The sequence below is a fragment of the Sprattus sprattus genome, assembly GCF_963457725.1.
Source record: "Sprattus sprattus genome assembly, chromosome: 10".
In the NCBI taxonomy this organism is placed as follows: Eukaryota; Metazoa; Chordata; class Actinopteri; order Clupeiformes; family Clupeidae; genus Sprattus; species Sprattus sprattus.
In genome coordinates, this window is record NC_137908.1 from 12208670 (window position 1) to 12224673 (window position 16004).

General features: G+C 43.4%; 1 protein-coding gene across 1 annotated transcript in view; it reads left to right on the forward strand.

Moving 5' to 3' along the window:
• The window catches only part of LOC308371126 (testis-expressed protein 264 homolog), a gene marked incomplete at its 5' end in the record, with an annotated part of 41715 nt that extends 28064 nt beyond the window's left edge, over positions 1–13651 (forward strand). The window contains 2 exons of the mRNA XM_080845916.1: positions 5938–6173; positions 12946–13651. Coding sequence (XP_080702042.1) covers positions 5938–6173; positions 12946–13417 — 708 coding nt within the window. The 3' untranslated portion in view covers positions 13418–13651. The remainder of the gene's footprint in view (positions 1–5937; positions 6174–12945) is intronic.
• Between the last annotated feature and the right edge of the window lie 2353 nt (positions 13652–16004).

The following is a 16004-nucleotide window of genomic DNA, read 5'->3' on the forward strand; positions in this document are numbered from 1 at the left end:
GTCTGTGTTTGTCTCTGTGTATTTGTGGTTTTTAATGCCCTGTTGCCTCAGTGTTCTGTAATTGAAAGGAAATGGGAGGCAGGCAGGCTAGGAGCAGCCAAGAGCCCAAAACTTCCTTTTTTTGTATTTTCAGATGAAACGAATGCTGTTCTTCCTTACATCCTCTACCCCATAGACATCCTGTCTTTTCCATCAACCCCCCTCAATATCATCTCCCCCTCACCATAACTTGTGAACGCTTTCACTTACATGTCTCTGTCTCTCTATCTCTCTCTCCTTCTCTTGATTCTTCTGAGAACTCAGGGTAAAAAAAAACACAGTTTCATGCTGTGGTCATGAAGATGCTCTTTTTGAAAGACAAGTGTGTGGTAGGAGGGAGGCTAGCGAAGAGATTTGGTAAGTGGGTAGATTGATTGGTAGCTGTTTGGATGGAGAGGTGGATAGATGGTGACACATGATGAGGTGGTGCTTATTTTTGCCACAATGTATTTTTTATTAATTCTTTACTATCATTTATCAAGCTTTTGACAAACTTGACAAGAATAAGATAAAAAGGGATAATACCAAGAACTGTGATTGATATTAATGTGTAGTATTAACAAGGTGTTTCTCCCTTTGCTTTAAAGCATTTGACATGAAAGAGGTGCCCCATGGGATCTTGTTGCATTGTCTGTGCATTTAGTTGTGAGTCATCTTTTATCATCAGTGGCTCTATTCCATATTTCCTCTTTCAGAGATAAATAAAGTCACAGCAGATTGGCACTGCTCAATGTACAACTCTGTTACTACGGCTTTCTAAGTGATGTTGCATTATGTAGAACAGTCTCATCTAGGGATCTACTGAGGGGCTAAAGACTCGAAGCAGCAGAACATGTCCTGGTTAAAGTTAACATCAGCTAAACACAAATAGGGAGAAATTTAACAAAACCCATCCCTCCCTTTACTCTCATAATGACCGCCAGGCAAGTAAGAAGTGAGAATCTGTACTAAATCAATTTCATTTAATTGTGTTGATCTAGCAGCAAAACAATCAAATTGTCCTAAGCCTCAAGAGCAAGCAGGTCCAAATAGGCCTTCCATTTTTCACCAAGACTAAGACAGCCTAGGGCTAGATATTGCTATTGTTGTTCCCTGAGTATCTGCAGAGATGAAGATGACAAATGGCTGCCTGGCACATGGTAATGGTCATTGTAAATGTTATTCCATAGGTAATTGGGCTCTCCTGGCGCTGTCAGTTTGGCATCATGCCAAACTTCCCACTCTGAAACTGTTTTGAAAAGGTGTGGGATCCCTGCTGTGTATGGTAGTTGCTTTGAAATTAAATAAACATGATTTCACCCTACATATCCTAGCACATTCACCAGACATCGGAGGGCCAGTTGTCAGGAAGGCATATCTTTCAGGGAGAGAGTGTATTGCAAATTTTCTGACACTTGGATAGTCAGAATTGTTATCTTCGATCATAGTCATGTAAATGAATATTATACACAGTTTCTCTTTATTATTATCCTACCATCTCCACATTAAGTGAGTACGGCAGTTATGTCTGTGGTGGAGCTTCCTTGGCCTTACTGTGAAACCACTGATTTTTTTTAAGCCACGTTGAACCAAACAGTGGTCAAGGTTCCTCCACTAGATTTAGTTAAGAAGTATATGTTCTGCTCCTGATGGACCAGTTGGGTCTTATGGGTGCTCTCACCCTGTGGCCAAGTGGCGCTCAGCAGCGGGACTTGTCCCTACATTTGCTGACAGACCCTTTAGCCTCCTATACCATGCTACCGTCTTTAGAATCTGCATACTGGCAGTCATTTGTCAGATTCAGTAACCTTGTTTAGTGTCCTAGATGGCCTTTATTGTTATAGCATTTATACAGTGGTTAATATTTTAAACATATTCACAGGCTGCAAGCCCAACACCATCGTTCCTGTGGCCATTTCTTAAGGAAATGGTTACCTGAAAACGCTTTATGGGAAGCTTTGACATCTGCATCACCTTGCCTTTCCTAACTGAGACCTTGGTTAAAGTTATCTGAGAGCTCAAATCTTTGGGGTGCTCTTTTCGTTTTCTTCACTCTAAAATGGTACAAAATAAAAACAGTACCGGTACATTAATCTTGCTTAGAATGTTGAAAATAATGTTTTATTGCCTTTTGGAGATCGGTTCATCTTCTACTCGCTTAATTAATCACAGTAACAGAGGTGCCCAAACGTTTGCATGCCACTGAGCGTGCAGATATGCCCATGAGCGGGTGTGTTTCATGGAACCAGTTGTTTGGAGTGTGAGACGCAGCGCTTTGCGATAGACTTCTGATGGAGCGTCAGCGTTTGAAAAGCCACGGAAACGGCTGCTTTGCCTCACAGAAGTCATACATAATTTATACATTTGTAAATACAGATACATTGTTGTTTGGCAGTGCTGTGCATGTCAGCAAAGGGAGAGGCATCTGCAGCAGATGGTGAGAGTAAGAGAGTGTCAGAGCGACAAAGACCGCATATAATTAGAAAAAAAACTCTGCATTAGACTCACTCTAATTAGCCCTCGATGTTTTGCCACGTGTTAATATTGTGCTGAAAACACTGCTTGCTCTGGGAATCCGAGACATGTGGAAGAGTGGAGGATTTTAAGATTAGAGCTCAGTCCGTGTCAGACTGGACACACATTTACACACAGTCTCCATGGTTTTGGTGTCTCTTCACTGAACTACTAGTATCATTTGGGTTCTATGCCGCATGATTGTACAACTCTCAGTGCCAATAAAGATATCCTTTACCAGAATGATTTTGCAGGTGATGAGATAGCCAGTCGGCTGCTGATTCTAGAGTAATAGAACACGGGGTCAGATTACATCAAATACTTGTCAGTATATGCAAACAATGGCCACTGCTAAATTGTCAGGGGTGTAGCAGTGATCAGAGTATGCTTCAACTATCCTCTTAGCATAAATACCACCTCAGTATTTCCTGCCTCAGTCTGTAGGGTGGGGTTGGAAGCAGTTGATCCTGTCTTAAATAGACTGCTGCCCCTGTGTGAACAGATTCACTTGCTTGTTGCTAGTGATTTCTTTGTTCCATGTCTGTCTATCTGCCTCTCACCATGTGTGTCCATCTTTGGATTTAAAGGTCTTCATGCTTGATGCCACTTTGATATCTCTTATCAAGCCAAGTGTGACGCCATCTTCTATATGAGAGCCACAGGACATACATGCAGATAAACCGATAATGCACAGCATGCGATTAGCATATGTTGGCGCTTTTGGACTGAAATATTAATTGTGTTTCCTACGGATTGTCTCCAGCAAGCCTGAGGTAAAAAACGGACGCATGTGGCTGTGCGCAAGGTGGAAACGGACTGTAACAAAGGAAGTGATAATTATTCTGACAACCACCCTGCTCTCCCTCTTTGCAAAGAAAGGAATGGGAGAAAACAACGAGATGCAACGATAATGACCTCGGAGAGGCTTTGAAAGTGCTCACACTAGGATGCCAGCTTATTTTTTACTTAATGTTTTTTTATTTTTTTATTCCCTTTTATTATATTTTTTTGGGCGACAGGCATCTAATTAAAGCCATATAAAAGACGCTCGTCAAGGGAAGATGCGGGGGTTGGGGCGGATTGGACGGCGCAGACACTTCAGTGCGCGGCCTCTTTTAACGACACACACAGTCACTTGGCAGGACTTGCGCGGAGTGGCTCGTCCTGTGTTTGATGGAGCTCTGAAGGTGTTTGTGGAGCTGTGCGCGTTTAAGCAGCTAACAGCAGGGCCCTCAGCTGGTGGCCATTTTGGAAGCTCACACCGAGCACACGCTCAGGGAGTTGGTAGTATAATGCCACTTACAGACTTCGCCATATGAGGTACCTCTATAGTGAGAGCTTTAAAAGTCCATCCTGCTCCATTAAAGACAGTCACAAAATGTACACTGGTTTACATCCCCCTCTGTTTACAGCGCCGTGCCTGTTGGACACCTTGCAGTTCAGGTGGTTTTAGAACATGCAATTCTGTGTGTGTGTGAGAGATGGTGAGTGTGTGTTTGTGGAATGATAGCATGTGTGTATTAAAAGTTAATGCGCAGGGAGTAGTCTAATGGTCTCTGTCAGTAAGCAAGAGCGCAGGGGAACACGTGTCTTATTCAGGCAGCCTGCAAAGGTTACTCTTACATTAAAGAGAGAATGAGAGAGTGCCAACATTAAAGAGAGAGAGGAGGGGGAGGTAGAGGGAGAGATGGGGACGAGGACGAGGCAGTGTGTGGGGGTGGGGAGCCGAGTTTGGAAATCTCAAATCTAATACTTCTGTAGCTGCTGCCTCGTTCACCAGTCTTTGGCATCACCCACCCCTTGTGAACACACGCGCACACACACAAACACAGACAAACTAATGCACAGTGAAATGTTTTGCAACAGACAATTGCTCCCACACATACTACAAGGATTACAAATTAAAAATGCATTCATAAGAAAGTTCAGTTCTCAGTGTCTTCTTTCTTTTTTTGCTTTGATATGGTGAAATATATATACACTGAATATATCCCCCCACTGGCATAAACACACTATGAGTTAGGGGTGTGTTCAAAATATCGATACGGGGATACATCGTCGCGGGCCTCTTTACGATGCGTGTATCGATACGGAGGCGTCAGTATCGATACTTCTTTTTTGTCTGTTTCTTTGTACAGCGTCTACTTGGTTCATGTGCCTGCCTGCATACTTTGCCCATCATCCAGTTGATGGTATAATTTGAAAGCAGAGTTTCTGTAGAATCCACATGAGGTGAGAAATATGTTATGATATACTGTCAAGGAGTTACAGGCAATTTATTTTTGTTATAAGCCTAAAATATCGGGATACGTATCGTATACGTACGTATCGCATGTATCGCGATACATATCGTATCGCGACCCCTGTATCGGGATGCGTATCGTATCGCGAGGTGGTTGGCGATACCCACCCCTATGAGTAGGCCATCACTGTCATCATTGCACTGTTGTATTGTTTTGTGTTGTGATGTATATTTTGTGTAATATGTGTAAGCACACTGAGAGCCACTGCACCAAATTCCTTGTTTGTGCAAACTTACTTGGCCAATAAAAGATGATTCTGATTACAATATAGGGGCTCTGCACATAAACCGTCAGAATATTAAAGGTCTCCAGTTCAGTCTGAGTCTGTTCTGGATGCAAGCTGCACATTTTCATTAGCCTTCATCAACAGCAGCAGAGTCTCTTGATGCCATTTAACATTCAGACCATTTAGCCAAACTTCACCTCTTATCTGACTACTAATGCATGACCTCTGGCCCCTGGTCTGGCCTCATATCATGGTCCAGTGGGTCTGCAGTCAGACCTGATTAGCACCCGAGGGACTCAACGGAATAATAGATTTAAACTGGAAGAATGCTACGGAATGAAAGGAAATATTGCATCACTTATTCAGCCAGTACCAGATGTGATGTCGTGATTATTTTGGAACCCTACTGTTCTTGATATATGATCACAAAAAAATTAAGCGATGAATAAAACTTGTGCTTCAAATCCAGTAGCTGACATACTCCTGCATAAAAATTTGCTATCTTACTGTGAGGTGATATTGTGAGATTTATCCGGAAAAAACCTGACACAGACAGAGAGTTTGAGTCACAAGCTGTCTGTCTGTTCGTGTATGTTTCTGTTTGTTTTCTGTTTGACTTTCCTTGGTTAAAGATGCCCCCGTATTCAAAAATGGAATCGGTCTCTCTCACTTGCTTTCTCTGTCTTTTATATTTAAATATTTGAGCATGACGAGTCACAAGTCTTGCCAAAGCACCATGATACAGAGCATTTGTGTAAAACTCAAAAGAATAATGACAACAGACTTGAAAGCAACAGTATGTAATACTATTATTAACTGCAACATGAATAGCCATGACTCAGTCTCTCTCTCTCTCTCTGTGTCTCTCGCGCTCAGAAGCGGCAGCTGTGTGCCCACCCATTCCTAGAGGTGTACAGCGGGCAGCTGATCCACTACATGAGCCCGCTGGCGCGCCAGGATGGGTTCTATGTGCCCGAGGTGCGGGAGGCAGAGCTCAGGAGAGCAGGAGAACACGACGAGGAAGAGGATGAAGACGATGGGGCAACCATTGTCTCAGGTATGAGATGGAGAGATGTCACCCTCAGTGTTCAACTGTTACTTAGCAGCATTGTGTGCTTGTCATGATGGTTTGGCACCAGTATGACGTTTCTATTATTTAAAAGCACACACTGGTGGTCTGGACATGTTCCTGATGTGGGCATGGTGAAAATATTCAGCATGCAGTGTAGAAGTATGAATAATTAGTACAATTGAGTGGGCACAACCTTACGCTACAGTATGGTTATAAGGTGGCCACAATAGTCATGTAGGTCTGTCAAGTCAAGTGTAATAATGTGTATGGTGTTAAAAAAAACAATGTGACAAAATAAGGAATGAGCACTGTCAAACAGTTATTCTGATCGCCCCGGTACCAACTAAAGTATCTATGTGTGTAGGACATGTATTTATTACAGAGTGTCTAGGTAAACAGCCATGGTTACTACTTCTGGCATTTGTCTAGCTCTGTTGAAATGGTGTTTTTTCACTCCAGAAGGGAAGCTGGGACGTGGTTATAGTGCACTGGTTCTCAACAGTAGGGCAGGGGCCCACAAAGGGCCTTGAGGGAGCTGCAAGGTGTTGATAGATTTACTGTTTTAAATCATTTTCTAATTTATCAAGTGAAATACACAGACATTTGTATGGAGAGCTTGTAAGTGTACACTCCAACCTTATTTCTATTTAAACTTAGATTAGAATTAGTCATGAGACATTTAACGTTCACATTTTGTGTTTGTGAATTGTGGTAACTTTCAAACACTGACACACATGGAAGAATTGATAAATGAGGCCCATTACATATTGCTTCAATCACAAAACCTTAAAACTATAATCATATACAACTAACATAAATAATATGTTAATATCATACAATAATAGCCCTTTTAGTCTTTGTGGATGTATGATAATTGGAAAATGGAAATGAAGCATTCCGCTTTGGATATTTCTGCAAAATGTGTTTTTGAATGTTTTCATAAGGTCAAATGGAATTGGCATTGGACATCGGAGTGTGTCCATATGGAGTCACAATGAGGTCAGGCAGACAGGCCACCACGTCTCCTCTAGAGGCGGCTAGAATATTTCCTTGCCCACAGGGCGCTTTGGAGGCAAAAAGCTTGAGAATCATTGTAGAGCATTGCACAAGCACACTGATACAGGACCATTGGTAATCCTGAGAATGAGGTCAGTGAAGGAAGGATTGATGGATGTCACTTAATGACCCAATATGCTAACTTGGGGGAAATTCGAAAATGTAGCGCTTGTAGGCAAAAATCTGCATACATCACGGTTCAGTGTCTGATATAATTGTGTAGCACCATTAGAAAATGCATAGCACTAGGTTGGAGAACATTATTTCTGGCAGCAGTGTCTCTTTAACGCAGTAAGACAATTCCAGTGCTCCAGGCATGGATACAAGCAGGTTGAACTGGAAAACATTACAAGCCTACTCTTTACGTCCACTGCTGTCCTGTGACATTGGGGCAAGCTTTCGTGATTACCACATCCTTGGCATGTGAAGGGAGTGTGCTGCCCACGCTGATGGCCAGCTCTGACACCACACCGATAGCCTTGATGTGTCAAGTTTTATGTTTGTGCCTATTAATACAACCAGCCAGAACCACTCTGAAAATATGGGCTGTGATGTTTATGCCCTCTGGGTAGATCTTGGCTTTTAGGCTAGCTGCTTAGGGCCGACTGAGCACTAAAGATTTCTCTCTCTCTCTCTCTCTCTCTCTCTGTCTCCTCTCTCTCATTTTTGTCTCATGTCCAGCTTTCTCTGTGACACTACCATAGGTGTTAATGAACAGCCTAGACTCCTGCAATTGTCTATAAGTGTTTGTATACACCTGGTAGGAATCCTGGCATACAGGTATTTGTAAACAAACTCTATCTCTCTTTCTCTCTCTGTCTCTCTCTCTAGGCCTCTGGCATCACTTGTACGCACACACTCATGCACACAGTTGGTTGGAGGAGCAGTGGGGAGTCAGGTTGTGTCTGTCAACACCTGCTGTCGCTAAGGCTGTCGCTAGGGCGGCTTGATAACACTGTGGCCAGGCTGCCCCCCCCCTCTGTCACCTTTATACATACTAGTGTGGCAGGAAGAGCAGAAATAGCCTGTGCCATATAGTATGACCGGTTGAGTTTCAACTGAATTCACCAAAGGTCACATTTTAGTGGCCAACGCGGTGCATTAGCCAGACGAGAAGCTGTGGTGAAATGCGTTCCAGTGGAGATGTGAGAGGCGAACTGCTGTAAACACGCCTTGAATCTCTAGTTCTCACACTGGGCTTTCACTCTGTGGAGGCGCTCAACCCTTAATTAGATGTTTTCCCATCACTGCAGGACAAGAGGCCGTAGGGGGTCTGCTTAGTTACAAAGCCTGTGGTATTCGAGATCCTCCACATGGAAATCAGGGTGATTATGCCGTATCCCGCACCGGTGGGGATCGAGGTGCCCGGCACAAGTCACTCTGCCAGTTTGGGTTCAATTCAACCACGTCGCTTTCAGTGCCTCTCCCCCGCAGCTTCGGCTGAGAGCAGGGGCTTTTTTCCGCCGGCTCGTTCTAATCCCGGGGAAAGAGAGATGGCGTCTTCTCCGTGCCCCTCGTTGGGCGGTTTTTGTTCAGCTGTCTTCACTCCTCTCATCGGTGATCTCAGTGAGTCTCTCTCTCTCTCGCTCTACTTTTTCTTCCTGGAGTGGCAGCTTTCAGAATCCCCCCCTCCACTGAGAGAGGAGTGAGCCACACACACACACACACACACACACACACACACACACACACACACACACACACACACACACACACACACACACACACACACACACACACACACACACACACACACACACACAGTCCTAGACCCCAGGCAATGCCCACGTTACACAGGGGACTGACACAGAGAGAGAAGGAGAGAGGGTGTGTGTCAGTATGCTAACAGGTAGCATGTACATCGAGTCACAGCAATAACTGAGATATAAAGGACAGTCATGGGAATTGAATTTGCCGGAAGTAGTAGTTGATGTCCCTGTAGGTGATGACCACATTGCCATATATGTAGGTGCCATTCATCAGTATTTCATGTGATTTTTGTGATTATTTTACGCGTTTACATCAGTAAAGTAACTGTTACATTAGGGGCCTACATAGAAATACAAACAAAATGGTAAAAGTTAGATCTCATGAGAGCTTGCTGAGAATGGAATGGCATACCTGTTATTTGTTTAAACAGCAGTAGTTTGTGTTTTGGCTCTACCTTGTGATCTTACTGCAGCATAAGCTTGTGCCCTCTGCATCTGAGGCAACACTGTCTCAGTAGGTCTGACTGGCTGATTGACTGTGTTTAAGTCAATCCTCATGGGTTTTCCAAACACTTCCTGCGCTGCATACGACATTTTGTAAACGTCTCATTTTATGACATTGATGTTTCACTCTTTAGGCAGTTCAGTGTTTGCACACCACAGTCGTCATAACCCAGCAGACATTAGTTTTGCACGTCTCTGGGACTATAGCTGAAGGACAACACCAACAAACAAAGCACATCAAAACTTTGTGCGTTGTGACCAATAAACCATGCAGTTTACAGCAACCATATGGACCCTGATGTCTCATCCCAATTGGCACTTCCTTTAATCTCTTCCCAATTGGCACTTCCTTTAATCTCTTCCATATAACCAACTCCCATATACCTTATTCCAATGAGATGAACCTTCAACCTCCAAACCATCATACTGCCTATTTCCCCTTGCACATCACAAGCCCTTCATAAAACACGTCCTCACGTTAACAAGGATGAGTGGAGGCCTGGTGGCAACTCTCTTTATAAACACGGATGACAGCCCCAGACACGTCCACCGGCCGTCACTCACTGTCAGCGTGGGATCCATCAGGCACTTTGACAGGGGTGTTTACCAGTGTCAGATGGCTGTGTTTGTCGAAGAGCTTGTCTGAACGCCAGTCGCAGCTGTCAGGCGGACCATCAGCCCGGCTGCCCTCCACCTGGCCAAACGCGATGCTTCACTCCTCTCCCCTCTCGCCTACCTCCTCCAGCAGCCTCTGACAGGGGCCATCAGGCTAGAGGGATATGGGGCCTCGTGTTCCATACAGCAGCTAGTACTGGAAAACTGCTATCTGTCTTTCTCTCTTTGAGTTTTTCTTCTTTCCTGTCTTTCTTCTTCTTCTTTTCCTTCTTCGATTGATCGATTTTTTTGTTTAATTATTTATTACTGTTTTTTTTATCTCGCTCCTCTTCTCCCTTTTTTCTTATTCATGCTTCTCGTTTTCGTTTATGTGTTTCTCCTGCACCTGTGTCTTTCTTTCTCTCCTCCTTCTTTTTTAAATTCATTAATTCTTTCTTTTTTGCTGGCCTACCGATCTCTTATTGTTATTTTTCTTCCACATGTCTTATCTTTAATCCATTCCCCATCTGATGTCAAGTCAGCCTTTCTCTTCATCCTCTTTATAACTCATCCCCCCCCCCCCCACACCTTTCCTCTGCTGTCCTCAACTGCTCACCAGAGAGTGAGTGTGGCAAGAGCCGATATAAATTAAAAGTGGAGAAACAGGCAGACTAATAGACAGACAGCTAAGGCGGCCATTACTCTGGTGCGGCTCCCGGACGCAGGCGGCGCGAGATAGAATGCCTTGTTTGGTAAATCCGTCACCGGAGGACGGAGAGCCGAAGCTGGCACCGCAGATCCCGCCCAGACTCGGGAGGTGTGAATCACACATTTGAACACGCTCAGCACTATATGACCTACCTACGGGCAATACCTCACGCCCGCGCTCCGCCATGACCATGATCTCTGCGGGTCCAGACAACAGGAGGAGAGGCGGCAGGAGCTGGGGGGGGGGGGAGAGCTGGGGGAGATTGAGAGAGATGGGTAGGGTGATAGAGGAGATTTTTGTTGTGTTCTTTTGATGATGCAACGCAAAGAAGATGTTTTTTTTTTTGTGAAATACATTTTTTTGAGGTAGATGTTTACAAACCGGCAGACGGTAGTGATGGTATGACAGTTCTGAGCCACTGATAAAGCTGACAGCCGCATGACATCTCTGCACATGGAAGATTATAGCCTCGACTGGAAAACAGTACAGTTGTTCTGTTTTGTCATGTCCCCCTAATGAAATTTGACACGTGGTGTAACAGCACCATCAAAAAAGATTAGGTAAACCAAAATCATATTTAGACTCCTGCATTCGGCGTATGCTGTACTGGTGTGTGTGTAGGTATAGGTGTAGGTCTGTGTGTGTAGTTATTTGTCTCTGAGTGTGTGTGTGTGAGTGTTATAAATAGAGAGGGTTATATGGCATGAATTAGGTGTTAATCATTAATTGGTTGGTGTATTTGGTGTATACAAGCACTGCTGAGACAAGGCACTCAATTAAAATAAGCCGCTTTTTAAAACGCACACAAACGCCATCCCAACGTTTTTCCTTTAATTATCGAAAAGGTCTCACAGAGTGGTGCCTGGAACATTTCTAACACCTCTCACACACACACACACACACACACACACACACACACACACACACACACACACACACACACAATGCCCTTCGAGAGCTCATCCTTGCCAACCACTCCTGCCTTTCTCTCTGTAATTAACAACCAGCAGGATCGCCAAAATGATGCACTTTAAAAAAAAAAAAAAAAACAATGCAGACGTCCCTTCCATTCCTTAAATGAGAAAATGGTCCAGCTCGTGGAACCGTACGGAAGACATTTTAGCATGTTTTTTGCTCCACTCACAAATATGTGCTGTTGAGGAGACATTTGCATTTGCAGTCGACTTCTGCTCTGTGGATGCACTTCTAATGAACAAATAATGCAAATGTGACAGAGTCGGCCATCATCACGCTTCCATAATAAAAACATCCGGACCTAAAATTGGGTTCATTTACAAGGACCTAAGTGGAAAAAAAACAAATCTAAAACACCAACCGCGTGTATCTGAAAAAATAAGAATATATTGCATAAACCAATGTCACTTGGCAGCTAGGTTTCACCACAGCCTTCGGGCTTTGTGTCCAACCCTCTTTAATGTAGTCCTTTTATTTAATTGGGTATGGTTTTTCAATATAAAAATGTCATCATTGTATTTGCTAGACAGGCAAGTAAGAAGACAAGGCTTGATTGATGCAGATCCTCCACTCGAAGAGAAATACTGAAATAAAGACAAGACGAAAGGACTTCGTCACAGCCAGTTAAATAAGCATGGGGGGCTATTTTAAACATTTTCACACAGTTTAACAGCACAGCACAGCTTGAGGAGTGAGGAGTTGCTGTTTTGATTTGACTTTAAATCTTTTATAACATGCTCTAATATTTGGCATCTTTCTTGCCCAGTGACACAGAATCAAAGGAGCCTTGTTTATCTAAGCACCATGCAGTGTCTCTGATGAGTCCTAGACAAGGATTAATTAGGGGGCCATTGTGGCTCTGGAGAAGAAGTCCTTGAAACGTCTGCGCAGACTCTCAGACTTGTCTGCTGTGCAATTTACAGGACTGATGATGGGCTGTACGGTGATGGCTCACTGCTGTCGGCCATCAGCAGCTGTGCGTTTTCCGCTCTCATGATGTCACAACAGTTCAGTGGAATTCTGTCTGTCTGATCTTCTTAATACGGCTGTGGATGTCCTGCATGCCACGGACATTCTGAATGTCCATGAATGTTAATGGTGCAGTGTTACACAATCTATCAATGTGTGTGTGTGTGTGTGTGTGTGTGCGTGAGTGTGTGCACTGCTTGAATCTCTGTATGTATTAAGGTGCTAGTATAGTGGTGAGGCATGTGATCCATAAGAGAGGTTTACTTGCATTAGCTCATTTGTATTTATTGTCTCAGCTATGCTGAGTCGTGTCATTGGTCTAACCTGAGCTGTTCTATGCTAACAGGTACAGGATCCTATAGCCAGTGCAGCTCTGTGAGTGGCCGAGGGCGCTCCGACAGCCAGTGCAGCTCTGTGAGTGCTCGACTCCGCCCACACAGCCAGCGCAGCTCTGTGAGTGGCCGACAGCGTTCCGACAGCCAGTGCAGCTCTCTGAGTCGTCGACAGCACTCCCACACCCCGTGCAAGACTGTGATTGGCCAGCAAAACTCCCACAGCCACAGGTGCAGCCTCAGCCCCTGCTCTACTACCTGTCCCCTCCCATTGGAGGGCCACGGGGATGCAGCAGAGGACAGGACTGAGAGGACCCGTAGACCTTCCCCCTCCCCACCCAAAGGGCTGGACTTGGAGCTGAAGGTCCACGCCCGCTCCTCCTGCCAAAAAGAGCTGCACCAGGAACGAGGGATGGCCACTGAGGGAGAGGAATGAGAGGGGGATGGAAAGACATGATGCTGGCTGGAGACAAGGGAGCCCATGTTACAAGTGCCTAGTTCTTGTGTACAATTGACTTGGTGTACCGTTTGAAAAAAAAATAGATTGCATTGTTAAATACCCTTGCTAGATGTGGCCTTATCCTCTCAGATGGGTAGCAGTTAGCCATAACGCTGTCAACTCAAAAACAGAAATGTGATTTCAGTTTAGCCTCTACCTGCTATTCAGTGCTCATTTGGTTTAGCTGAGACATCATATGTTTAAACACTAACCTCAATTACGGTAATGAAGCTGTACTTTGAAAAATGCATGATTTGACTTAGAAGGTGCTAAGGACCCAAACATTGGTTTGGGGTTACATTCCACTCTATAGATCTGCATCAATCTAGGGTTTGACTCCAAACACTTCACTGTTCCTACTGTTGTAAGACTCACTGTTGTCAACATTATTATTATTGTAAGCAGAAAAAGAAACAGTGACACTTTAGTGCCTATTCAGATACCAAGAAAACAGCACTCCACACAGAAGTGTGAATTGTGAATGCACAGGTGTGAATGCACAGGTGAATACCATTTACATCGGAGTTCTGGCTCATACTTGAATGAATGTTGATGGAACGACAATAAGAATCTGGAATTTTTGTTCAGGGTGGAAAGCAATGCCATTCTTATCCATTTAGGCTGCTGTTAAGAGAACGTTTCTCGGTGTAACAAGACTAGTAATATTACACACACCTTATGTGAGTGTGTATTAGGATGGGATTAGGTATTTTTATTTTCTATACTGTTATGGTTTTGTCAGATATTTTTAATGTTTAGTATTATTATTAGTGTATGTAGACATTGTTTTATATTCATTCAGTTTTTAATTAATTCATCTCCTTCAGGGTTGGAAACTGTAAACCTGTAAATCTCTGCTTGTAGAATGGTACACCGCCTGTATTTGATATGACTTGAAATAATAATCTGTGATCAATATTTCACACACAACCTCAAACTTCAGTCTTCTGATATATACTTTACTGATCTGTGAATTCTTTCAAGACACTGGATATTAAATATTATTCTTTTATTACTGCTGCCTGGCTGTTTTGATCTGTCTCTGACTGTGTTAATGTCTCATCACCCCTAGATCAACCTCTGACCTTGACAGAGGACGGAATTGAACATCATTGGTTCATTGGTAGTTGTTGTTTGAATCTTGAGTCTTAAGACCCATATCTACCTGTGTAAAAGCCTATGGAGGGGGTGTAGAGGTGAAACCTATAAAGTGTATAGGCATGAGTGGTTTGGCTATATGAACAAGCATGGTTTACCCACGTTAAATATTGAGTTTTGAGATATAACTTGTACTCCAAGGTATACGCAATGGCTTGGAAAAGTATTCAACCCCCTTGGAAGTTATTACCATTTTCTATTTTTTACAAAAGATACACATATTTTACCAACCAGTATTGTGAACACTTCCAGTCTAGTATATTTCTAAAGTTATCTAAATACCAAAATTAAAAATGAGTAAACTGAAAACTAAAATATAATATGAGTAAGTATTAAAAGATTATGTAAGTCTTCCCTGTACATTAAAACCTGGCAGAGAACCTCTTTGCTGCAATAAAAGCCTTAAGTCTTCTAAAGTGAGGCAGTACCAGCTTTGCACATTGTTCTTCTGCAGTGGTCTTAGAGATATCTGAGAGAATCTACTGTGTTTTTCCCCATTTCTCTTAGGGAACTGTATGTGGAACATCTAGGTTGATGGGATGACAGTCCTCAAATGTAGTGCCAGAGATTCCCAGTAGGATTTTGGTTAGGGCTTTGACTGAGCCATTGTAGAATATTCACTTTACAGTTTTTGAGCCCCTCAGGTGTTGCTGTAACCTTGAGCCTTGGGCAATTGCCCTACTGGTAGGTAATCTCTCTCCCAAGCCTTAGTTTTACAACAGATTGCAACAGGTTTTGTTGTTATATTGTGTAGATTTTATTTTCATTCATCCTCCCTTCAATCCTAAACTGTTTTCAGTTCCTACACATGAGAAGTATCCCCAGATCATCATGTTGCCACAACCATATTTCACAATTGGGGTGTTAATTGAGGCATTGGCAGTGTTAGATTCACACCGACTATAGTGTTTGGAGGATTGGCAGTATTAGATTTAGGCCAAATGTAGTCCTTTGAGGATTGGCTGAAGTAGACAGATTGATTTTTATATCCAGAAGAAGATCTCTACTTCAACCACTCATAGGTAGTACCTACTTATGATCAGTTAAGGTCAAATATGTAGCACTTTTGTATTAGTTGAAGTAAAAAAAAAAAAAGCCTTTATCTGGAATTCAAAAGCACAGTGGGGTTTAAATACTTGTATAGATAATATGTAATATTATTTCCTCTCAAGGCGAGGATAACCCTGAGAGACTGGTGGTTGATTGGGTGAGGGCACTTGTGGGGGTGAGAGATAGAGGGGTGGGTTGTTGTTTCTGGAACCTGAGTGGGGTGCTGATGAGCCGTTCTTCTCTGAGCTGTTTGGAGTTCAGGCTCAGTCGGGGTTAAACACGCCGGGAGAGAGGGAGAGACAGAGAAAGAGCTGGC